Below are 25,883 nucleotides of genomic sequence, written 5' to 3'. Positions count from 1 at the left end.
TAAAGTCAAAAGAAGTGTTGGGTCAGTTTTGAGTTTCAAGATTTTTTTTTTTTTTTTTTTTTGTAAATTGAACATCCTTTTGAACTAGCAAGCAAAAAATAAGTGGAACCAGAAAGTAGCAAACTTTGCAGACATAATGTTTGTATTTAAGGTAGGTAATAATGTGACTTGTTTCAAGGTTCAGAATAAAATGAATACATTCCAATAGAAATTAAAACTTTGGAGTGACTATGTTTCTATAAAAAAATCTTGATGTTTTCCTAATCTCAGTGATTTCTTATTGATGAATAAGGTTTTTCTAAGCAAAGAGTTAAAAATATCAATAAATATAACATGTTTTGTTTCCATTTTTGCACCTCAAACAAGCATTATCGGATTCAAAATCCTTTTATTATATGTGGAAATATATCTGAATTACTTTTAAGATTTTATTTTATTTTTCACATTAATAACAAAATTCCACCAAGTAAGATTTTTGAATTTCTGGATTCAGCTTTTACCAGAGCACCCAGAACTTTCTAATAGAGCATTAAAACATTTTATTTCTTTTGCAGCAACCTAAGGCTGCCGTAGCCTAGTGGTCAGGCGCGCAGTACACGTGCCTTGAGTGACCGGGGTTCAAGCCCGTGACTGCTGAATACGGTGCTGTTTCTTGTATTCTGTCTATCTTGTGAACTCCTCTGACCGTTTGGTCGTCCCGGAGTATAAACAGAAAATTTATTTATTTATTTATCACTTTGAAAAATCATATTTATGCATGACAACAAAAAATAAATACAGAAATAGAATAAAAATAGAAGATTATCTCCACTTACGGGTAACATAAATTATCCAAATACTAAACTTAAAATTATTTATTGCTAAGTAATAAAATTTATTATTTAGCAATAGATGTTTAAGTTCTTAATCATTTATTGCTAAGTAAAATGTATAAATTACTTTCCAATAACTGTTGAGTTCTTTCTTTATTTTTAATTATGTTGTCATCAAAACTTTAATTTTATAATAAACATGATATTTTTATAACTGCAATAATCAAAAGAAATAAAATTAAACATTATAAAAAAAATTTATTCTCTTTTTATATTTTTTCATGCTAGAATATTTTTGTAATATTAAACTATATGTAAATATATTATAAATAAAATACACCGAGCAAAAACATTGGTTTATTACTACTTGCATTTTACCATTACTGTAACACCAGAAAAGGGTTCATTAAGGTAAAAACATCAAGGTTCTGCAATTCCAATAAGTTTGAGAATCCCTGTCTTAAGAGACCAGCCCATGGCCTACCCAATAAAGGACGCAATCATATACCCTTCAACTTATTAAATGCACAAATCAACTGAACATAGGATCTCAACACTTCTGCTGCTGATGTCCACTGTATTATATCTGGCTGAACTAAAAGATACCATTAATCAAAAAAAGGACAAGTTTTCAATAACAATACAATCTGGTATAAATTTTCAATGACAATACAATCTGGTATAAATTCTCAATTACAATGCATACTATATTGGATACATGTTGAATCTAACATAATGTGCACTTAGCACAGTCTCTTTATATGTTTTTATGGCCACATTTGCTGCTGTTGTTTTCATCTGTTCAGTTGCAGCTAACTTTCGGAGATTTTATGGGTGAGCTGCCTCCATGCTCTCTGGTCTTCAACAGCTTCTTTCAAGTCCTTTATGCTCATGCCAGTGTTGCTCCTGGTGGTGTCGAGCCAGCGTGTTCTTTGCTGACCTTTCCTAGCATTAGCAATTTTTCCAATGAATTGGATTGCATTACGTGACAAATACATCAATCGTAGCTTCGTGATCTTGGCTTCCGGTGATGTTTCTGGCTTGATGCAATCCAAAACCTCTCTGTTCGTAACTTTCGCTGTCCATGGTATGCAAAGCAGCTTTCTCCAGCACCAGAGTTCAAAAATGTAAATTTTACTTCCGTCTGTTTTTTTCATTGTCCAGCTTTCACACCCATAAGTTATGGGAAACACTATAGCATTAACCATTCTGATCTTCATTGTAAGACTAACGTCTTTGTCTTTCCAGATCTTTTCCATGATCATCATTGCATTGCATCCAAGTGAAATTCTTCTTTTAATTTCAGGGTCAGATTTTCCGCCCCAGTCAATCTTAGATCCAAGAAAGATTCAACCTGTTCATTGGTAATTTTAACTTCTCCTGTCCCAGGTGTTTTCATAATTTTTGACAACACCTGGTCATAGATCTAGCCAGGTGTTAAGCTGCAATCCCACTTTTTTGCTCTCATCTTTAACCATTAAAATTAATAATATTAGATCTACCTCGTTTTCTGCAAGAAGAGTTGTATCATCTGCATATTTTAAACTGATGTTTCTGCCACCAATTTTCACTCCAATTTCTGACTCGTCCAAATACAATTTTCTCATAACTGATTCAGTATACAAATTAAATAGAAATGGGGATAAGATACAGCCCTTCACACACCCTTTTCTGATTTCAAACCAGACTATCTCCAAATGTTGTTCTGACAGTTGCATCTTGATTGGTGTACAATGATCTTGTCAGCTAAACCAAGTGTACCAGTAATCCCAATTCTATCAAAGAATTCTACAATTTTTTGTGTTCAACACAATCAAATGCTTTGGTATAGTCGATGAAGCAAATGTATAGCTCTTTCTGAAATTCATGGGCTTTTTCCATGATCCAACAGATGCTTGCAATGTGATTACAAGTGCCTCTTCCTTTGTGGAAACCAGCTTGAACATCAGGCAGTTCTGTTTCCATGATTCTATACAAGCGTGCTTGAATGATTTTCAATAGAATTTTGCTTACGCGTGATACCAAGGCTATTGTATGGTAGTTCGAGCAATTTCGAGTGTCTCTCTTCTTCGGGATGGGAATTAACACTGATCACTTCCAGTGTCTTTTGGCCACAGATTGCTTTTCCAAATCTCCTGGCACAAAGCTATGATAACTGCAATTGGCAAAAGTATTAACAATTCTGATGGTATTCCATAAATTCTAGGGGCTTTTCTCCTTGGTATTTGTTGCAGCACCCACACTACCTCAACCTCTAAAATATCTGGTTCAACTTCATCCTGTCCTTCCGCTTCAATCTGTTGATGTTTGTTTTTATTTGCATGCAGTTCTTCCGTGTATTCCTGCCATCTTTATCTAATTCCTTGTTGATCATTCAGTTCATTTCCATCTTTGTCTTTTATTGAACCTTTACAAGTAGTGAAGGGTGTCCGGATCTTCTTTATTTGTTATTTGTGCGAAGAGATCTCTCTCTCTCTCTCTCTCTCTCTCTCTCTCTCTCTCTCGTGTGGCTTTTTTTTGTTATCTTCCATTTCTTGACAATGTTTGTTCCAGTATATTTCCTTGTCTTTTCTGGCTGCCCTTTGGAATTCTGCATTAAGCCTTCAATTCATTAAGTCTTCTTAAGTCTCATTACTATCTCCGGCAGTTTTAGCCTTTCTTCTTTTTTCAGCAATTTTGATGGTTTCTTCTAACAGCCACTTACACTTGGTCGTCGACTTACGACCTATGCGACTTATGACCACAAAAAAAAAAAAATAAATAAATAAATAATAAATAAATGAATAAATTAATAATCAATCAGGAAGTCACTACTGAGGACACCCATAACCCAGGTGAGGAGGCACATCAATGACGGGAGGCCTGAGGACAGCACCAGGCACATACACTCAGTCACTCTCTCTCACATACACCCAGTTGCTTTCAAGCATCTGTTGCATGTGGTGTATTAATTAAAATTCTACTGAAATGCCCATAAAATGTTTAGTAAAAGGAAAACGCCTTCATCTACATATACGTCAGCTAAGAAGTCAAGGAAAACTATTGATTTAGAGTGTAAAATGAAAATTATCCAGCAGTATGAAGGCGGAAAGAAAGTGAATACGATAGCACGTGACTTGAAGTTATCACATTCCATGCACGGTATCGACGATACTTAAGGACAAAGAAAGAATTCGGGAAGCTCTGAAAGGTTCTGCACCTATTAAGTCTACAATTTTAACCAAACAACGACAGGAACCCATCCATGAAATGGAGAAATTGTTGTTTATGTGGATGGAAGATTTAATACAAAAAAATACACCCATGAGCCTTCACACAGTGCAAGCAAAGGCTAGACGTTTGTTTCAGAGTTTAAAATCACGTGCTGGAGATGATTACGCAGAAGATTTTCAGGCTAGTACTGGGTGGTTAAAGCATTTTAAAAAAAGATTTGCTTTGCATAATGTCTCTATAAATAAACATCTCCTACCTCAACCCAAGAATATGACCCTGACGATGCACAACCCAGCACAAGAAAAGATTAAAAATTGATTTTGTAAATTTCATTTATATTAATTTTTACATTAATTCTAGATTGTATTTTTGTGTTTACAGTACATTATGTACAGTATTATTTTTCACATTATGTACAATATAATTATAGATTGTAGTTTTGTTTTTTATAAACAGTATGAATAATAACCCAATTAAAATGTAGAGAACGTTTGAATTTAACCTCATAGAGAGGGATAGCCTAGGCGTAGAAACGAAGGTATGTACAGTATTGTAAAAGGTAAGAACATTACTGTATTTAAAATGAAAAATAAAAGATGATAAAAATAAATTATAAAGATGATAAAAAAGATTAGAAAGGTTAAAAAAAATACTGTTAATAAATATATGGCTGACATACAACCAGATCGACTTACGACCTGTCAGAACAGAAGTCGGTCGCAAGTCGACAACCAACTGTACTCGATTTTGCACATTTTTTGTATGGGTTATATTGCTGTGCTGTTTCAATGATGATGTGTCTTATTTCCTCCCAAAGTACGTCTGGTTGTCTTTCCATGTGGTTAATCTGGGTTTTTTTTTTTTTTTTTTATCTTGACCATGTACAACTATTTAAACTACAGTGAGTATCACAATGGTGTTAGTGCATCACAGGACTAACTAGCATACTAAAACCATTACTAATGAGAAAATGGACCAAGTGATTTCCAATATCCCATATGGCTTTTGCTGTATGGGGCTATTGAAAATACAATAAACACTTACAACAAACAATGTAAGCATTTATTTTAGCAATTTCTCTCTACAAATTGCTATTTATGGACACAAACAGCAATGCAAATACCAAAAGTTGTTTTCAAGGTGTATGGCAAGGTAAAAAAAATAATAATAAAAAATAAACAATTCTCCTATATTAAATAAATGCATAATACCTTGATCTGAAACTTTTTTTCTCTCCGATTCTTCTTCTTCAGATAACTGTCTAACTGATTCATCTCCAGTTTCACTCCCTTCATTGTTAGGGTTTCCCTAAAAGATTAAAATAAAATTAAAATTCACATAGAAAATCAGAAAGATAATCCGAGCAACAATATAAATACATAAAGTACTTCGTGATTAGCAGTGGCAATAAGAAACACTTTAATTGGATAAATAGAGAACTGCCTGTTTTTGGACCTTTAAGTAGCTGCATATTTTAGGTGTGACTCCAAACTTGGACACAGTATTCTAAATGTCCTACAATTGCCTTATACAGTGATTGCTCCATCTCTAGAAACAACTATTCAATAAACCAGCATTTGCCAAACTTTTTGTTTCAGTCATAGAACATTTTTTATCTTACAATATATTTACAGAACACACATTCTTTTGTAGCTATTTAGTTTTTGAAATAAAAAATACATAATTAATGCTCAAATATTTTATTTTTGAAAACAAAATCAAAATAAACAAAATATCATTAAGGCACAATTTCTATTAGGAAAACACATATACAGTATTATAAAAATCCATTCAAAATTAACAACTGTGTTCTGCATAAAAAAAAAAAGTTATATGCATACAAGCATGCTGAGTGAATATGTCATAACCAGTACATGGTCTGTCAATAATTGAAAAAATCTTAAATTATATTCATACAAAAAGTATCGTATGCTTCAATTATGCAAAATTTAAATTGTAAAAAAAAAAAATTAAAAAGATTATTAATTACAATTTTTCTGCAGAACAAAGTTTGGGAAATGCTGCAATAACACATCACTATGGCACCATGGGATCTCCTTACTGCTTGTCTGAACTGCATATAATTTCATGTCTGCCTGTATATCAAACAAAAATCCCTTTTTCTTCTACTGCTTTTAATTCAACTTCTTAAAACATGAATTATTTTGGTGTTACTATTTCCCAAGTGCAAAACTAGATTTCAAACAAGCTAAGAATAGAAAACTTGTTTCTTGTCCAAATAGTAGCCGGGCATTCTGGTCTCTTGCCAAAGCTAATGGCTGCAATTTTTACCCATCTCTGTTCCCACCACTGACAAAACCAGATGGTTCTGTTGCCACATCAGCCAAAGATAAAGCTGACCTACTAGCATCCTATTTTCCTTCCAACCCATGTATTGATGATCTTGGTAAATCACCTCAAACCTTTCCCAGTACACTCCATTCAAGGCCTCCTGTGGTTTTCCCTCAACAGGATGTCAGAAGGATTTTGATGAATCTGATGCTAAGAAAGCGCCAGGTCCCGATGGTATTTCTCCACTTATTCTCAAAACCTGTGCCTGCCCCTGAACTTACTCCTGTTTTTTGTTGTCTTGTTTCACTTTCTTCCAAAGATATTTTCCTTCTGCTTGGAAATCTGCTCAAATCCAGCCAGTTCCTAAAGAGTGATAAATCCCTTCCATCCAATTATCGTCCCATTGCAATTACTTCTACTTTTTCCAAAGTAATAGAGAACTCAATTAACTGCCAACTAAAACTATCTGGAAATCTTTCATCTGATCAACGATTGCCAGTATGGATTCCATCGGTATCGATCCACTGGTGATATTCTGGCTTATGTTACCCATCTATGTACAAATTCAATGGAAATGTTTGGTGAAACTCAAGTTGCTCTTGACATTTCAAAAGCTTTCGATCATGTTTGGAATAAAGGTCTTCTAAATAAGCTTCCATCCTATGGTTTGCCAGCTGTTCTTTGTAATTGGGTATCCAGTTTTCTCACTGCAGGTGATGGTAGACGGCTCTCTGTCTTCTAAGTTTTCCACTAATGCTGATGTTCTCCAAGGTTCATTTCTTTCTCCCACTCTTTTACTCTTGTATATTAATGACCTTCTTCCATTTGACTGAAAATCCTATCTTTTGCTGATGATAGCACATTGCTTTCCACCATCCAGTTTGAGAAACCTTGCCCTGCTCATACAGCTTCAACTTTTTGAGTCATCACCATCAGCCATTTTCAATCCACTGCAGGATGAAGGCCTCTCCGGCAACTTTCCAGCTCCTTCTGTTTCGTACCATGGCCATCCATTTACTTCCCACAAACTCATGAATTTCATCTATCCTTCTCTGCCGTTGTCTTCCAGGTTTTCTTCTAGCTCCTTTTGGGTACCATTCTGTTATTTTCTTAGTCCATCTGTCATCATGTCTTCAAGCTATGTGGCCTGCCCAAGACAATTTTAGTTCTTTAGTTTTGATAAGAATGTCCTTTCCTCGAGTTTGCTGCCTAATCCATGTATTTCTCTTCTTATCTAACAGTCTGATTCCCAATATAATTCGTTCCATTCTTCGCTTTTCTTCTGGTGAGTGCCCAAGTTTCACTTCCATAAGTCGTGGTGGGGAGTATATATTGATTCATTATTTTACGTTTCAGACAAACTGGGATATTGCTCTTCAGTATGTGACTATATTTCCTGAATGCTATCCATCCAAAATTTATTTTTCTCTTGACTTCCAGCCATTTATCATTATTACAGCGCATAACTTGTCCAGGATAAATATATGATTCCACCTTTTCAATTACTGCTCCTTCAATCATTATTTCCCTTTCTGTGGCATACTTGTTCATCATTACTTTTGTTTTAGCCATATTCATCTTTAGTCCAAAATCCTTACTAACTGTGCATAACTGATTAAGATTTTCCTCTAATTCTTTGGGATCGTGGCTTATGACCACAATGTCATCTGCAAATCGTAAATGGTTTAGGTACTCTCCATTCACATTGACTCCTTTCTGCGACCAGTCTAATCTTCTGAAAGCTTCTTCAAGGGCAGCAGTAAACAGCTTCGGAGATATTGTGTCTCCTTGTCGAACTCCTTTCTCGATTTTAAATTTCCTACTGTCTTTGTCTAATCTAATAAAGGAGGTAGCGTTCTTATATATTTTCTTCAAAATCATAATATATGGGGTATCTATGTCTTGTCTTTCCAGTGCCTGAAACATTGCCTTATGCTGTATGGAGTCAAATGCCTTTTCATAATCCACAAATGCCAGGCATAATGGTGTTTTATATTCATTTGCTTTTCTCCATTAGCTGTGATATTACGTGAAGGTGATCCATAGTTGAGAATCCTGTCCTAAAGCCGGCTTGCTCTTTCGGTTGATACTCATCAAGTATTCTTTCTAATCTGTTAGTAATGACCCTTGTGAACAACTTGTAGATGTGGGATAACAAGCTAATTGGTCTATAATTTCCAATTTATCTCCTTTCTTATGCAGCAAAACTATGATTGCATTATTCCACTGCTTAGGCGTCACACCTTTTCTAATGCATTTTGTGAAGAGCCTTGCCAGTTTTTGTGTTACGTCTCTTCCTCCCAATTTTAACAATTCTACAGTAACATCATCTTCCCCTGGGGCTTTCTGATTCATCATTTTCTTCAATGCATGTTCTACCTCATCGGGAAGAATATAGGGTATGTCGTATGTGTTGCTAATTTGCAATCCATCTTCCCCATTGATGGTATCATTCCCTCACTCCTTGTATAATTCTCTATAGTAGTCTTCTGCTATTTGAATTATGCCTTCTCTGCTATTTATAAGTACACCCTCACTATTATTCAGTTTCAGTATCATTTGTCTTTCTGTATTAATGCTCATGGCTGCTGATTTAAGTCCTTTGTTTTCCCTTAATGCTTGTTCTACTTTTCTTGTGTTAAATCTTATGTCCTCTCTGAGTCTCTTTCTAATAGCTTTGCATAACTCAGATACTCAGTTTTCTCCTTGTCAATGTTTATCTTGCTCTTCATTTGTCGTCTTCGGTTCATCATGAGAAGTGTTTCTTGACTAATTTTTTTCTTCTTTGAATTTCTTTTCCCCTATAGGTTTCTTGGGCTTTATCACTTTCAGAAAGTTGTAATATTCCTCAACGATATCTTGGTCCTGAGCAGTCTGCAGAAGCTCAAACTTGTTCTTAAGTTCCAGTACATACTGCTTTTTCTCCTCTTCTGTTATCTCAAAGACCGTTGTATTATTTACTCGAGTCAGTTTTTTCCTTTCCTTTATCTATATCAAGCGTACATCTTACAATTCTGTGATCACTTCCAACATTTACCTTATTCAGGACGGTAACATCATTCATTTTATATCTTCTGTTAGTGAGGATGAAGTCGATTTTATTAGTTGTTAATTCATTTGGACTCTTCCATGAGTATCCACTTTTTATATTTTTTGAGTATCCACTGCCAATTTTTAAATGCCGATTTCAATGTAATTCAACAGTGGGGCAACGAAAACTTAATTCCAATCTTTCCAAAACTCAGTCCTATCTTATATCTCGCAAAAAGGATTTCTTTGCTCCTATGCTTATCTTCGATTATGCTCTGATTTCTAGGCAAGATCTTGGGGATTACACCAGCTTCTAATGTCTGTTGTCATAAAACATATTACAAATATTGCTTCTTCTGCATCCAAAAAACTGGGTTTTCTCTTTTGCTCTCGACGTTACTTTTCTTCCAAAGAAATTGCAAATCTGCCCTACTGTGAAATATTGTTCCCACATCTGGGGAGGTTCCCCCAAAACCACTCTCAGGCTTCTAGATTCCATTCAGAAGAGGGCAGTTAGGTTAATTAATGACTCCTCTCTAACAGAGTCTTTTCACTTGCTGTCTCATAGACGTACTGTTTCTGCTGAATGCCTTTTCTATAGATACTTCCATGGGCACTGTTCTTCTGAATTGGCTTCTATAATTCTCACTCTCTCATTCAAAGCATCCGAACACGTGCAGCAACCAGTGAACATCCTTTTACTGTCCAAGTTGAATCCCACAGAATCAACATTTCCTCTTCCTCATTTATTCATTCAATTTCTGCTTTTTGGAACAAACTTCCTTCATATGTATTTACTGAAAATTACAATCTACAGAAGTCCAAGTCTAATGTCAACAAGTATCTTCTTCATCTTTTCAACCTATGCATGGTACTAAGTACTATAGATTCTAAAAAAAAAGTACCCATACATAACAATGATCCTTAAGAATGAAAAAAAAAAAAATTAGTATGGAAAACATTTATTTAAAAAAGGTTGTTTAGGCATGGGTAATGCACTTCTATAATTTCTACTACCCAGGTAGTATGTATACATCTTTCGATTATATCTCATATTGTGAATACCTTCACAACGAGTTGCTGAGGTATTGCACTTCCTCGAATAAGTAACACTTCGGCTATGGAGAAGACTAATGTTACTTATCCTCGGCGGATACCACCACCCAGACAGCATCATTTGAAGAATGGTATGGGATAAGATACTCTGTTATCCACATACTGTCCCTATTAGACTTTAGAAAGCAAAAAAGGTGTAGGAAAGTAATAGTAGGAGAGGAAAAGAGCAGTCACTCCTCACACTTACTGAACTCGTTCATGAATCCCCTGAATAGGCAACGCTTCCCCATTTTGGGAAGATTGTGGTTACCTATTTGTGGTAATGAGGGCTTCATCAAGACCCCCCAGATGGCACCGCTTCAAATCTGATTGGTTCCTCTTCGGTGGGTGGGCACCCTGGTGTTGCAATAGTGACAACCCAGTTACGAAGTATAACTCCACAATATGAGAGATGCTTGATGATGTGTATGGTTTAATCTAAAACTATCATCATCATGAGCTTGGTCCGGCTTAGGTCTTTTAAGACTTGTTCCGTTGTAGCTCTTGGAGGTGGTCTTGATCTCACCATCATTGTCTTGATCGACCAACATCTCTCTTGCCTGTAGGTTTGTAGTTAAAGGCTGCTTTTGGGATCCGGTCGGGGTTCATTCTTTCTATGTGGCTGATCCATTTTTCCTGATACCGTTTAATGTCATTTACTGTTATCTACTTTTAATTTCTTGTGGATATCTAAATTTTTTTGATGGTCTAGTCTTATAAAGCCTAATAATGGTCTTAAAAATCTCATTTGTGCTGCTTCTAGTTTGTGTGCATCTTTCTTATTTATGACCCAAGTCTCACGGCTATAGAAGAGGGCTGGTTTTGAAGTGATGTTGTGCAGTCATAATTTTGTTTCAGTTGTCATTTGTTTTCCGAAGTGGCATTTAATCGTTCCATTCATTTTATTATATTTTTGTAATTTAGTGTGGATATCTTTCCCTTCATTTGATATTAAATTTCCCAAATAGGTGAAGTCAGATATTTGTTCTATTACTTTATCATCAATAACAATTTTGACTCTTTGTATGTTTTTTCCACATAATCCCATTGATTTTGTTTTTGAGGTGGAGATTTTCATCTCGTACTTTTTACCTATTTTATTCAGTTTATTTTCTGCTATCTGTAGCTCATCTTCGGATTTTGTAATTATAACCTGATCATCAGCATATAATATAGTTTCGATTTTATTCTTGTTGTTCAACTGTATTCGGTTGTTAACTGTTTGTTTCCATTCTTTAAGAATTTTATTGATGTAGATATTAAATAAATTTGGTGATAGTCCACATCCTTGTTTGACTCTTTTATTGGTGTTAAATGGGTCTGATAGTTGGCCATTAGAATATTTTATACAGACTTTTGAGTTTTTATATAGGCTTTGCATCACTTTTGAGAGTTGGGTTGGGATATTTTCTTCACATAGAATCTGGCAAAGATTTTCCCCGGTTCACATTGTCATATACTTTTTCATAATCAATAAACAGCAGAAATGCTGTTAGATTGAATTCTCTTCTTTTCTCCAAAATTCATTGTAGTGAGAAAATGGCATCTATTGTGCTTCTCCCTTTTCTGAACCCACATTGTTCTATTAAGAATTGTTCACTATATTTATTAAGTTTATTCTTTAGTATATTAGAGTACAGCTTTGCAGCAGTTGACAGCAGTCTTATCCCTCTGTGGTTGTTAGGGTTATTTCTGGAGCCTTTTTTGTGTAAATTGATTACTATTCCTGTTTCCCAATCTTTGGGTATCTGTTGCTTATGCCATATGGTGTAAAATAACTTTAGTAGTGTGTTTTTTAGTAAGGTGCTCCCATATTTAAATAGTTCTACATTCAAATTGTCTATGCCTGGGCTTTTTCGGTTTTTTGATTTTTGTAATATTAACTCTAGTTCTTCCGTTGTTATATTCTCTTCATCTTTGGTTACCACAGATTCATCTTCCAATTCCCTAGTGCCAGGGTTATACCATAGTTTGGAATAGTGTGCTTCCATTCTGCTTGGGAGATGGAGTTGGTTTTTATTTGATCATTTGTGTCTAGCTGTAATTTCTTAAAAATTTTAAAACCTCTTCTATGTGGGCCCGTGATATGTTCTAAAGATTTAATAAATTTATCCCAGTAATCTCGCCAGATTCTTCTGGTTAGTTTTCTGACTTCTGCTCTAAGCTTTTTATATTTTATGTGTGGATGTAGGTCTTTAGTTTGTAGGAAGTTTATAGGTCTTTTTTTTTCTCACTGATTGTTTGTTTCAATTCTTCATTCCAAGTTCTTAGCCAGTTTTTATTTTTTATAGGTTTATATCCAAGACTTTCTTCAGCAGCTCCCAGAATTGATTTTTTCATGTTTGACCAGATTTCCTCAACATTATCACTTTCATCTGATTTTAGTTTATCTTTCAATCGACTTTCATACAGGAATTTAGTACTTTCATCTTCCAACAAATGTATTTTTAATTTCTTAGTAGTTTTTGTCAGTATTTTCTTTTTATTAAGATAATTTCTTTTTATTTTGAAAGTGCTTTCTACTAGGTAGTGATCACTGTCAATTTCACTGCCTCTGAATACTCTAGGGTCTCTAATTTTGTCATTTAAATTTTCATTAATGATAATATATATAATATATTTCATTAATGATAGATAATCTATTATAGACTTTGTGTTTCTTGCTTCCCATGTGAATTTATGGATATTCTTGTGTCTGAAAAAAGTATTTGTAATTTTAAGTTTATTAAAAATGTAGAAGTCTATCAGGCATCTTCCATTATTGTTTACCATGGGTTTGCCTTCTGATCCTATACATTTGTCTACTGATTGGGCACCAACCCTTACATTAAAATCTCCTGCTAGCATGAGATACTCATTTTTGTTAGTATGATCTGTTGTAATTCGTCATAAAATTCTGCAGTTTCATCAATGTTGCCTTCTATTGGTGCACAGATGTCAATGATTGTTATTGTAAAAGATAGAATTTTTAGTCTTAATTTTAATATTCTGGGTGATATCCAAGAGTAGTCTAATATTTTGTTTTCCAATTCTTTCTTTATTATAACAGCAACTCCCGACGATGCCCACATTTCACTTGGTACGCCGGAGTATATCATTATGAAGTTACCTATTTCTTTGGATCCTTTGTTCTTTTTTGTTTCGGTAATGACTGCTATGTCAATATTTCTATTTTCTAGTTCCATGGTCAATTCATCTAATTTGTGATTTATTTACCTAACGTTCTAAGTTGCTACTTTAAGTTCCTTAATCGTAGTCCTATATCCATTGCCTAGCTCGTTATCCTTGAGATCCTTCCAGTTTTTTCCCTTGAGCTTATTTCGAGTTTATTTAAAAATTTTGTCTTCAAGGGTGAGTTACTTTCCCATTTGCTCCATTCGATCAATAAGGTGCAAACTGAAATAGTAATAGCATTCACCATACAGTACAAGGAAGCCACAGGCTTTTGCTGCACTGGAGAAGAAGAAAAGGGAAAAAAACCACCAAGTATTTAGAAGAGTATTTAGAATGTCCCCCGGATAGGTTACCAGCCTTTCGCGGGGTAAGTCTAGTGGTGGGGCTGCCACCTTATAGCCTCTAGACAGGCTTCAGGTACTGCATTTCCTCTGTATGTTGATGGGACAGTTATACTGCTGTGACTTGGTTGCCACAGCCTTGTCTGTGGAAATGGGCCAGTTCGCCCCGAGAAGGTGAAGTTAACATTTGGGTAGGAGAGGTTATGGAATGCACGTCACCACCCCTTGAACACATCCTAATCTAAAACTATTTCTTGCCTAAATGTGTAAGAGTATGAAAAAGGTTGTTTATGCATAGGTAATGCATTAGCATTAGCAGAGGCATTTGATGCAAGAAAGCAAGCTTATGCAGCATCAGCCAAAAAAAAAAAAAAAAAAAAAAAACCCACTTCCACTTCACCCCTCTGTTCGTTCAAAATACCCGTCCAGCTGAGCCTTAAACTTATTTAGGCTATCAACCTCCACCACAAAGGATGGAAGTCTGTTCCACCAACCAACCACCCGCTGGCCAAAGGCAAATTTCCGCACGTCTATCCTACATCTGTCTTTCCTCAATTTGAATTTATGCACTCTCAGGTGATTTTTCTGAGCTAGAGGAAGAATCCCATCAGCATTGAGCATGCTTAAACCATTCAAGGCTTTATACACCTCTATCAGATCACCTCGCTGGTGCCTAGTCTCCAGACACTGTAATTTGCAAAACTTAAGCCTTTCTTCGTAAGAGCACCCCTTTGTTCCATTCACTAATCTTGTTGCCCTTCTCTGTACTCGCTCCAGCAGCTCTACATCCTTCTTGAAATGAGGCCTCCAGACCTGTATACAGTACTCTAGGTGTGGCCTGACCATTGCCTTATACAATGGAATAATCACCTCCTTATCCCTGCTGGAAAAATTCCTGTATATCATTGACAATACTCCATGAGCTACTCTTGCAGCCCGTCTGCACTGCTCAGAGAACTTCATATCTGCCTGCACAACCACCCCCAAGTCCCTTTCATTCTCTACCACTGTCAGTGTAGTACCACAGAGTTGATACGTTTCTCTAGGGTTGCTGTTTCCCATGTGTAGTACTTTACATTTGTCAATGTTAAACTTCATTTGCCACCTCTCAGCCCATCTGCACAACCTTTCCAGATCCTGTTGCAGCAGCATAGTGTCAGTAGTGTCCTTGACAACCCTGCCAACCTTTGTATCATCTGCAAACTTGGACATTAAGCTTGATATACCATCATCAATATCATTGCCGACCGGGCTAGCCGGGTAGGTAAAGTGCCTGCCCAGCAACCCAAAGGTCGCGGGTTCGATTCCCGCCTCGGGCTGGATATCACGATGGTGCCGAACCAACCGGTTGGTTGGATATCCCGGCCACGATACATGAAGGAAGCAAGAAAAAACTGGTTCCTTCATGTATTGATCACATCATACGAAATAAATAAATAAATAAAATCAATATCATTTATAAATACAGAAAACAATAATGGACCCAACACTGAGCCCTGAGGGACTCCACTAATAACATTAGTCCACGATGAGCAGTGCCCATTTATTACCACTCTCTGTCTTCTCCCCCTCAACCACCCCTTTATCCATAGCAGCAATTTGCCTCCAATGTCACACTGCTCCAATTTGTGTAGCAGTCTTCCATGTGCAACAGTATCAAAAGCCTTTCTAAGATCCAAGTATATAATATCAAAGTTATTCCCTGCATCCAGTTCTTTTGTGACTGCATCATAGTATCCAATCAAGTTGGTCAGGCAAGACTTCCCCTTAACAAAACCATGCTGTGTCTGAGCTATAACTGAAGTCTTGTCTAAATGATCCTGCAGTGCTTCTTTAACCAGTGCCTCCATTAATTTTCCTGGAACAGAAGTTAAGCTCACAGGTCTATAATTACTTGTGTCAGCCTTTGATCCTCCTTTGTGAATTGGGGTCACATTTGCACATTTCCAGTCTATGGGTACCTCCCCTGAGTCCAAGGAAGCTCTCATAATTATGGCTAAGGGTTTGCTTACTTCCTTTGCTGCCTCCTTTAATATAACTGGATAGATCCCATCCACCCCGGGTGCCTTTCTTGTGTTTATCTTCAACAGTTTCTCCTCCACTTTACTCTCAGTAATTTCAAGATTCTGTAGCTTACTGCTAGAGTTGAATACACCTCTGGCATTCCCCTTGCTGAATAACTCCTCAAGTGTGAATGTCGATGCAAAATATTCATTTAGTTTGTTAGCTACCTGAGCACGATCATCAACAGTTGACCCATCAATATCAAGTGGACCAATCTGATTCATCCCCTTCCTTCTAGAGTTTACATAAGTAAAGAACTCTTTGCTGTTTTTCTTTGCATCCCTTGCCAAGGATTTCTTGTAATCTGCCTTCGCCTGCCTAACCTCCTTTGTAACTTGGTTGCATATCAACTTGTATCTATCAAAGGCTTCAGTGTCATGTGTTAATTTGTACGTATCCCATGCATTTTTCTTCTCTGCCATATGCCTCATTAGTTCATCTGACATCCATTTTGGCCTAAACCTTGAACAATATTTCTTAGTTGGTATGTAAAGCCTAGTAGCTTCCAAGATAAGTTCTTTGAATGCTTCCCATTTTGAATTTGCTGTTGGTAACATCATCAGTTGGTCCCACTGTATAGAATTTAAATACTGTCTCAGTCCATCGTAGTCGCCTTTACGGAAGCAATAACCCTTCCCTTTACCCCTAATGGTAGTTACCTCTTTCAGTAAATCCCACTTCAGCACACTGTGATCACTGCCACCTAGTGGTTCATTTATCTGCAGATTCTTAATGCATGAAGAATCACTGCTGATAATCAAATCAAGAGTATTACTCCCTCTAGTTGCCTCCCGAACATGCTGATGTAGAAAACAATCATCCAATAAATCCACAAAAGCTCTGCTAGTGTGTGAGTAACCAGCCCCCAAATTCCAGTCAATATCTGGGAAATTAAAATCTCCCATTATAAGACTCTCTGATTTACTGGCCCACTCTATTTCCCTGTACAGTTCCTTATTATACTCATCAGAGTCATTAGGCCTATAGCACACTCCTACTATCAATTTTGATCTCCCAATGCTTATGTCACACCAAACTGACTCAACACTGCACTGTCCAGCGATGTCGACTGGCTTCACTTCCTTGGTTTTTATGTGTTTCTTAACTAATAGCATAACCCCTCCCCCCCTTCCTATCCTGTCTATCCTTTCTGTAGACGTTGTACTCCCCAAATTGCAGTTCTGCATCCCTTATATCTGTGTGACACCACGTCTCTGATATCCCAACAATATCTGCCTTTGATGTTTTGAGCAATACCTCAAATTCATCAAATTTATTTACTAAACTCCTAGCATTGGTGTACACGCAAGTATACCTGCACCTGTTTCTATTCTTAGCTACCCTAACACAACCCATGTGTTTATTTGTACTGCAATGGCTCCCAGCAGTCTCTGAAATACCATGCATCTTGTTTTTCAGGCTTCTGCTCATTCCAATAGAAGCAGTGCAAGAATCTCTTTCACCTCTGCCAGTGGCTACTGTCAATCTATTGGTCTTTGTCTCCCCCCAAGCAGTTTTCCGACCCACCTAACACTGCCTCGATAGCATCAGCAAATATTCTGGCACCCTTTCTATTTAAGTGTATCCCATCCCTGTAGAAGCAATCTCTCCTGTTAACAAGTACAGTCCAGGCTGAAAAAAATTCTACCCCTTGAGCCTTGCACAATCTTTCCAGGGCCAAATTGATCGACAAGGCTCTCATCATATACTCCCTCCTATCGTGTCTGGGCAGAATTGCAGACACTTTCAAATTCAACCCTAATTCTCGGCTTTTGTTCAACAGTGACCTGTACTTGTTAAGTAATTCTGCCGGTCTCCTACTCTTAATATTATTAGTGCCAACGTGTACAACTATATCACCTTTTGTGCCCTTAAAAGATGATATTCGCTCTACAACGTCATCAACCTTTGCCCCTGGCAGACATACCCTGGTCCTGTTCCACCTATCTTTTTTACAAAGCATGTTTCCCGTTTCCCTGACAATAGAGTCACCAACAACTACTAGTTCCTTTGGGACCAGCGCATTCTGCCTTGGGGGTTGTCTCTGTGTAACGCGATGCCCAAGTGCAAGCTCTGGCATTGATGTGGGCAGCTGAGAGCTTGATGGGCCCCTCAATTTAGTTTCTTCGAGGGCATCCACCCTGTCCTTCAAGCTCTCATATAGGCCCATAAGAACGCCGAGTTGTTGCCTGATATCGATACACTCCTTGCATCGCGCACACACAAAGACATCCCCCTTGGCAGTATCATGTCCTGTACCCGATTGCTCTGCAAACATCAAGCAAACAGTGCATTTTATAAGGCTGTGAATCAGAGGACAACTGCCCCTCTCAGTTCTGCTCTGAGCCACAGCACTTCCATTAGCTTGAGCCTTTTGCTTTGCTGCTCTGGTCTGAGTAATGATTCTATTCATTTATTAATTAATTATAATTAATTATGTTATGTTATTAATTATGTTAAATATAATTAATTATATTACGTTTGTAATCTAAGTCTTTATATGTATTTATTTAAACGTACAATATAACTGCTAACGAAGTTCAACTAACGCTCGTATCACAAAGTAGTATCGTATCACAAAGGCGGGAAAATTACGAACAGTAGTGGAGTTGAAACACGTGGAAATCCTTACCAATACTTTTATGCAATTACAAGGCCGAGTAAAGAATAAATACACCAAATTAATCAGAAAATCACAAAATAATGTTATACTACTAAAGTTAAATCAAAAGTTTTAGAAAAACAATAATTTCAAATCAATAAATAAGAAAAATCCACTTAGCGGCTTTGAATACGACCGTCTCTAGTAGCCTAGTAGAAATAAAATCCAATTAGCCTCGTTGGTCGTCGAACTCTAACCAAAAGGTATGCACTTCCACCATTTCTACTACCTAGGTATTATGCATGCATCGGTTAATTATATGTCGCATTACCCATGCATAAACAACCTTTTACATACTTTTAGAAATTTAGTCAACAAATATATTTAGATTAAACCATGCACACCATCAAGCATCTCTCATATTGTGGAGTTCATCATCATCAGCCAATTTCAATCCACTGCAGGATGAAGGCCTCTCCAACAACTTTCCAGTTCCTTCTGTTTTGAGCACTGGCCATCCATTTACTATCCACAAACTCATGAATTTCATCTATCCATCTCCGCCTTTGTCTTCCAGGTTTTCTTCTAGCTCCTCTTGGATACCATTCTGTTATTTTCTTAATCCATCTGTCATCATGTCTTCGAGCTATGTGTCCTGCCCAAGACCATTTTAGTTCTTTAATTTTGATAAGAATGTCCTTTACTTGAGTTTGCTGCCTAATCCATGTGTTTCTCTTCTTATCTAACAGTCTGATTCCCAATATAATTCATTCCATTCTTCGCTGTGTAGTTCTCAGCTTCTCTTCCATTCTTTTGGTGAGTGCCCAAGTTTCACTTCCATAAGTCATGGTGGGAGTATACATTGGTTCGTTATTTTACGTTTCAGACAAACTGGGATATTGCTCTTCAGTATGTGACTATATTTCCTGAATGCTATCCATCCAAAATTTATTCTTCTCTTGACTTCCAGCCATTTATCATTATTACAGCTAATAACTTGTCCCAGATAAGTATATGACTCCACCTTTTCAGTTACTGCTCCTTCAATCATTATTTCCCTTTCTGTGGCATACTTGTTCATCATTACTTTTGTTTTAGCCATATTCATCTTTAGTCCAAAATCCTTACTAACTGTGCATAACTGATTAAGATTTTCCTCTAATTCTTTGGGATCGTGGCTTATGACCACAATGTCATCTGCAAATCGTAAATGGTTTAGGTACTCTCCATTCACATTGACTCCTTTCTGCGACCAGTCTAATCTTCTGAAAGCTTCCTCAAGGGCAGCAGCAAACAGCTTCGGAGATATTGTGTCTCCTTGTCGAACTCATTTCTCAATTTTAAATTTCCTACTGTCTTTGTCTAGTCTAATAAAGGAGGTAGCACTCTCATATATTTTCTTCAAAATCGTAATACACGGGGTATCTATGCCTTGTCTTTGCAGTGCCTGAAACATTGCCTTATGCTGTATGGAGTCAAATGCCTTTTCATAATCCACAAATGCCAGGCATAATGGTGTTTTATATTCATTTGCTTTCTCCATTAGCTGTGATATTACGTGAAGGTGATCCATAGTTGAGAATCCTGTCCTAAAGCCAGCTTGCTCTTTCGGTTGATTCTCATCAAGTATTCTTTCTAATCTGTTAGTAATGACCCTTGCGAACAACGTGTAGATGTGGGATAACAAGCTAATTGTGGAGTTATACTTCATAATTGGGTTGTTGCTATTGCAACAACAGGGTACCTGCCTGCCCACCCACCAACGAGTAAGCCAACAAGCTTCGAAATGGTTCCATCTGGGTGGTGGTATCCACCGAGAATGTGACATTTCTCCACTGGTGAAGCGTTACTTATTCAAAGCAGTACAATACCTCGGCAATTCATTGTGAAGGTATTCACAATATGAGATGTAATCAAACAATGCATGCATACTACCTGGGTAGTAGAAATGATGGAAGTGCAGTAATCATGCATAAACAACCCTTTTCATACTCTTAGACATTTAGTCAAGAAATAATTTTAGATATTCATTAACATGGTATACTGTAAGATAGTAAAGTAATTATAAGGAATTGTGGGAGATGTGGTTTCTTTCCTTGGTTATTCTTTAATTTTATTTTACTTTATTGTTTATTATTAGTTATATTTTGTAGTTTACAATAATATACCTATGTAAATCTAAGCAGATGCCATTACAGAATTTTAGTGCGAACCCCCAGGAGTTCGCGAACCACCCATTGGGAACCCTTGATTTAGGCTAATAGCTTTCATTATTAACTGTTATGATTTGACGCATTCTTCACTAACCTTAATGGTTTGATGTCTTCTAGTAAAATAACTAGGAATATGTAATGTAACCCAGGGCCTTACTTGCCCTCGGGCTACAAATTTTTTCTAGTAAGCAATTATTGTAATTTCCACATTGCTGATTGTGCAGTTTTCAGATTTAATAGTACAGTTTCTGCTTGCTCTGAAAGGCTTCAGCTGTAAAGATTGATGTAAATTACCCATTGAATTAATCAGCTGGGTTTGTCAATGCAAGGGGCCAATCTCATTTGCTGTTTTTTCCCTTTGTATTAATATACTTACTAAACTTCTTTTCCCCTTTCTTTCTCTTTCAGCTAGTGATTTCTCATAGTCAGCCTAGGCTAGCCTAACTATTTCTGTGGTACTATTACAGATCAACTTATAATTATTATATTCTTCAATACTTTTCATCACTTATTTTCTGCTCTTGAACTAAATGATTCCTTATTCATCCACTTTGACATTCTCTTCATGCAATATATATTATTTTGAGGATTTTATTACAGCAACTTTAAAATTATTCCATAATTTAAGAATAGCACCTTAGATGACCAGTCTCCTTTCCTGAAATAAAAACCCCACGCCCTTAAGTCTAACAACTCAGACCTTAATCTTCATAAATCGCTATACCAATTGATCACTGTTAGCAAATCGATCCAGTACTGCAACCCTGTAAAACTATCAGGATCATGGGCAATGATCAGATCCGAAAATTCTTTCCTTAAAAATGATGACAAATAATAATCACTTAGTTTATTTAAAAATTTTGTCTTCCAGGATGAGTTAATTTCCCATTTGCTCCATTCGATCGATAAGGTGCAAACTGAAATAGTAATAGTATTCACCATACAGTACAAGGAAGTCACAGGCTTTTGCTGCACTGGAGAAGAAGAAAAGGGAAAAAAAAAAAAAAAAACCCAAGTAGATAAGAAAATACAAATTATATGCTTCCCTCCTCAAACAGGTAACTATCTTGTTGACCTTTGAATTTATTCAAACCTGTGAAACAGCCTCAACCACCTGTGAGGGCAACTTGTTCCAACAATCAACGACTTGCTGGCTAAAAGAAAACTTCCTACAATCTAATTATAACCTAAACCTAAACCCCTGTATTTTGAATTTATGGTCCCTAGTTCTGGAATTCTTTATAACACTGAAAATTCCATCTTCATTCATTTTATTAATACCTCTCAGAGCCTTATAAACCTCAATAAGGTCACCTCTGAGGTGCCTGGTTGCCAAGCTCTGTAGCCTGCATAATCAGTCTTACCTCATACGGTTATTGTCCTGCCAATCTCACAATTCGAGTTGCCTGTCTTTGGACCCTTTCAAGATGCTCAGTCTTTTTTCAGATGAAGTCTCCATAAGTGAACACAATATTTCAAATGTAGTCTTACAATTGACTTATACAGTGGGATTATGACCTTCCTATCTCTACAGGATAACATTTAATAAATCATCAATAGGACACCACAGGCTTTCCTGGCTGCTGTTTACTGTTCAGAAAACTTCATATCTACCTGTTTTGTAACTCCCACATGCCTTTGCCCCTCCACTGTTTTCAATTCTGTCTGTCTATCTATCAATCACATGCCTACTGCAAGCCACCATCTGACTCTCGGTGGAACCTCCCATACAGGGAGGTTCCACAGTGGAGACTGTGGCACAACATCCTTCCTACCCCAGTCAAGTTACAAATCTTTGGATTACGCACCCCAAATTATTGCCTCTTCTGCGCCACTCCAGGTACCCTGGAACACATGTACCTGCCATGCCAGGTGAATGACAAACTGATCAAGTACACACTGGATGCTGCAAGGCTCGCCTGCAACCACACCGACACTTGGGAGGACTACTGGTATCTGCCTCACTCTGAACTGACAACACACACCACTTGCAAACTTCTTATTCATTGTTGTTGTTTTTTGTTATTTGGTTTTTAGGTGCATTAGCAACTAAGGCCATATTGCTCCGGGGATATGCGGTGGTCATTCCATGACCTTTCCGCATCCTCCGTATTTGGTGGTCACGGGCTCGAACCCCGCTCTAATCAAGAAGCATGTGCTACGCACTGCTGCTCCTGACCACCTGGCTACGGAGGCGCTTTTCTTCTTATTCATTGCCGCAAAGGCCGTCATCTATAACTTTTACTTGAAGCACATAAGATGCAGTGATGATTTCCTCCTGTCAACACATCAGTGCAACATCTCAAGTGGAGCCTGCAGAGGAAGTCGCAGAACTGACTTCTACTCAAATACCACCATAAAAGACTAGAAACTCTTGATCATCTTAACAGTGAATGGAACAGTGGCAGTCATCTCTTCATCATCACCTTTGGTGATGGTGAAGATTTAACATGTGACGTTTAATATGAGACTGATCCGATGCAAAGAAACTGTCTTCTTACTTCTTGAAGTTAAAATGTTTTTTTTTTTATTTTTATTTTTTTCTAAAATTTTCCTTTTTTTTTTTTTTGTCTTTGTACATAGAATGTAAATAGATAATGCTGAAAATGTATCTACTGTTCATGTTTAAATAAAAAAAAAAATCTATCGTTTGTTCAAGTGCGGGTTTTTTTTCCTACCGAAAGTTTTCTTTCTTTATATATATATTTTTTCATTTGTACATAAAATGTAAATAGATTTTGTTGAAAAATGGATTCACTGTTCACATGTTTAAATAAATAAATAAATAAAAATCTATCATTTGTTTGTTCGTTCTGAGTTCTTATCACATCGGACACGTGCTTTTGAGCTCCTGCCATTTTCCCCCCTTTTGCTGTTTGTCTGCAAGAACCCTAGTCAAGACTTATATTGTTCAATTCCTCTTCAGAAGAGCTTTCGACTAGTAATAGTTTTGTTTGTGTAGATTTAGCAGAGTTTTAGCTAGGTTAGATTTTAAGTTTTCAACTTTAGCCATGGAAGGCTGGCTATTCCAGTAACGGCTTATTCCACCCTCCTCAGCAATTGCATCACTTGCAACTTCTTTTTCATTGCCACCAAGGCTGTCATTTACAACTTTTACTCGAAGAACACAAGAAGCAGGGACGACATGCCCCATATTGACAGAACAGCACAGCATCACAAGTGGAGCCCACAGAGGAAGTTGCAGAGCAGACTTCTGCTCAAATACCACCATAAAAGATCAGAAACTCTTGATTTTCTTAAAAGTGAATGTCACATGTTTAAGGTGATGGATCCTTCATCACTGAAGAATCCATCACCTTAAACATGTGACATTTAATACGAGACCGATTCAATGCCAAGAAACTTTGTTCTTAATTCTTGAATTTAAGTATGTCTTTTTATGTTCTTTCAAAATTTTTTTTTATTTTTTGTTTTATTATTTTTTTTTACTACTTTTGTACACAGAATGTAAATAGATTTTGCTGAAAATGTATCTGCTGTTCATGTTTAAATAAATAAATAAATATATATCTATCTGAATTGAAGGCAATTAAATTTCAGGAATACTCTGTTTCCTGTTGTGAGGCCCACAGAAGGGTTAGAATAATAACTCACATTAGAAATTAATTACAATAACTAACAGCTGAAGTGCAATGAATAATAATAATAATAATATCATTAAAAATTGAATATGCCAAATAAATGATATTAAAGAATAGCGTTATATGCTACCCAACATACTCATATTAACAATAATGTCACTGTAAATTAGTCTTTGTAATTAATCTCTATCAGCAACTATAATTCTTCTTCTTCTTATTACAGTAAACTCTTTAAAATCTGTCAACCTCGGTATTAAGATGGCAGATTTTAAAATTTTACAGTTTTGAGAGGTACACCTAGTGGTTGAGCAGTTTTAGAGGTGCACATTTCAATAAATATCACACACAAACAACCAAACTTCCTTACATATGTAAAGATTTACAGTGACTACCTTGTCCATTCATCTCTTTTTGCAGATAGCAGGATTTAAACTGAATGGATAATGCAATGGTCTTAATTCTCACAGCACAATGAACTTGCCTTTGTAATAAGTTGTACCACGTGGTAGCACATACCGAACAACTTCTTCACACCTGCTTTGTTTACATGTTGGCACTAGCAGTCTCATCTTTTAAACAAATGACCAATTAACCTTTTGAAGAGGCCATCTGTTTGAAAGTAGTGTGTAGTGCAATGGTAGGACAAGCTTGTCATGGCAACTCATTGCATTATCTATGTAGTTCATATCCTACACTCCCCAAACACAGATTAAAGGACAAGGTAGTCCTACAAGCTTCTTATAAAGAAATGTCACTTTATTTGCACAGATATTTAGAAACAAATGTGATTGTTAGAAGTGCCAGACTGCCTTCTTAATATTTCTGGATCGCAGAGTACTGGTTTTTATAGTTTACTGTATTATTATTCACTGCAATTCAGCTGTTATTTATTATAATTAACCTATACTTCAGCCATTATTTACTCTAATTCAGCTATTACTTATTGTAGTCAACTACTAACTTCAGGCCTCCGTAGCTGAGTGGTCATGAGTGGGAGTGCAGTAGCACACGCTCTTTGAGTAGACCGGGGTTCAAGCCCCTGACTGCTGAATACGGTCGATCTGCCAACCCGCACTGGACCAGCGTAGCAGATTATGGTCTATTTCCCTCAGCATGAATTGTTGAGGAGGCTTCCATCCTGCAGTGGGGTGATAATGGCTGCACTTTACCTTTTTTACTAACTTCAGCTATATGGACACTAACACAGCTGTTATTTATTTTAATTAACTTCTACCTTGAGCTATTATTCTAGTCCCTCTGTGGGACTGACAACAGGAAACAGTGTACTCCTGAAACATCACCAAATTTATATAATTGCTGGTAGTGAGGTGTTTTCAATTTAACTGTGACATTTTAATAAAAATAATTTAATCTATTATGTGATATATTTGTATAGCATTTTTAACCTTTTGAAGAGGCCATCTGTTTGAAAGTGTGTGTGTGTG

General features: G+C 36.6%; 1 protein-coding gene across 3 annotated transcripts in view; it reads right to left on the bottom strand.

The window, feature by feature from the left end:
* Positions 1 to 25,883, bottom strand: part of LOC150089829 (uncharacterized) — a 281,785-nt gene that overhangs the window by 60,384 nt on the left and 195,518 nt on the right. For all 3 annotated transcript variants that reach the window (XM_090389668.1, XM_090389667.1, XM_090389669.1), the window contains one exon: positions 5,237 to 5,333. In XM_090389668.1, the coding sequence (XP_090245794.1) occupies positions 5,237 to 5,333 (97 nt within the window). The remainder of the gene's footprint in view (positions 1 to 5,236; positions 5,334 to 25,883) is intronic.

The sequence above is a fragment of the Mastigoproctus giganteus genome, chromosome 2 (genome assembly GCF_048544385.1).
Source record: "Mastigoproctus giganteus isolate SK-2022 chromosome 2, ASM4854438v1, whole genome shotgun sequence".
NCBI classification, from domain to species: Eukaryota; Metazoa; Arthropoda; class Arachnida; order Uropygi; family Thelyphonidae; genus Mastigoproctus; species Mastigoproctus giganteus.
The sequence above is the reverse complement of the archived record's forward strand: the minus strand, read 5'-3'. Positions and strand labels throughout refer to the sequence as shown.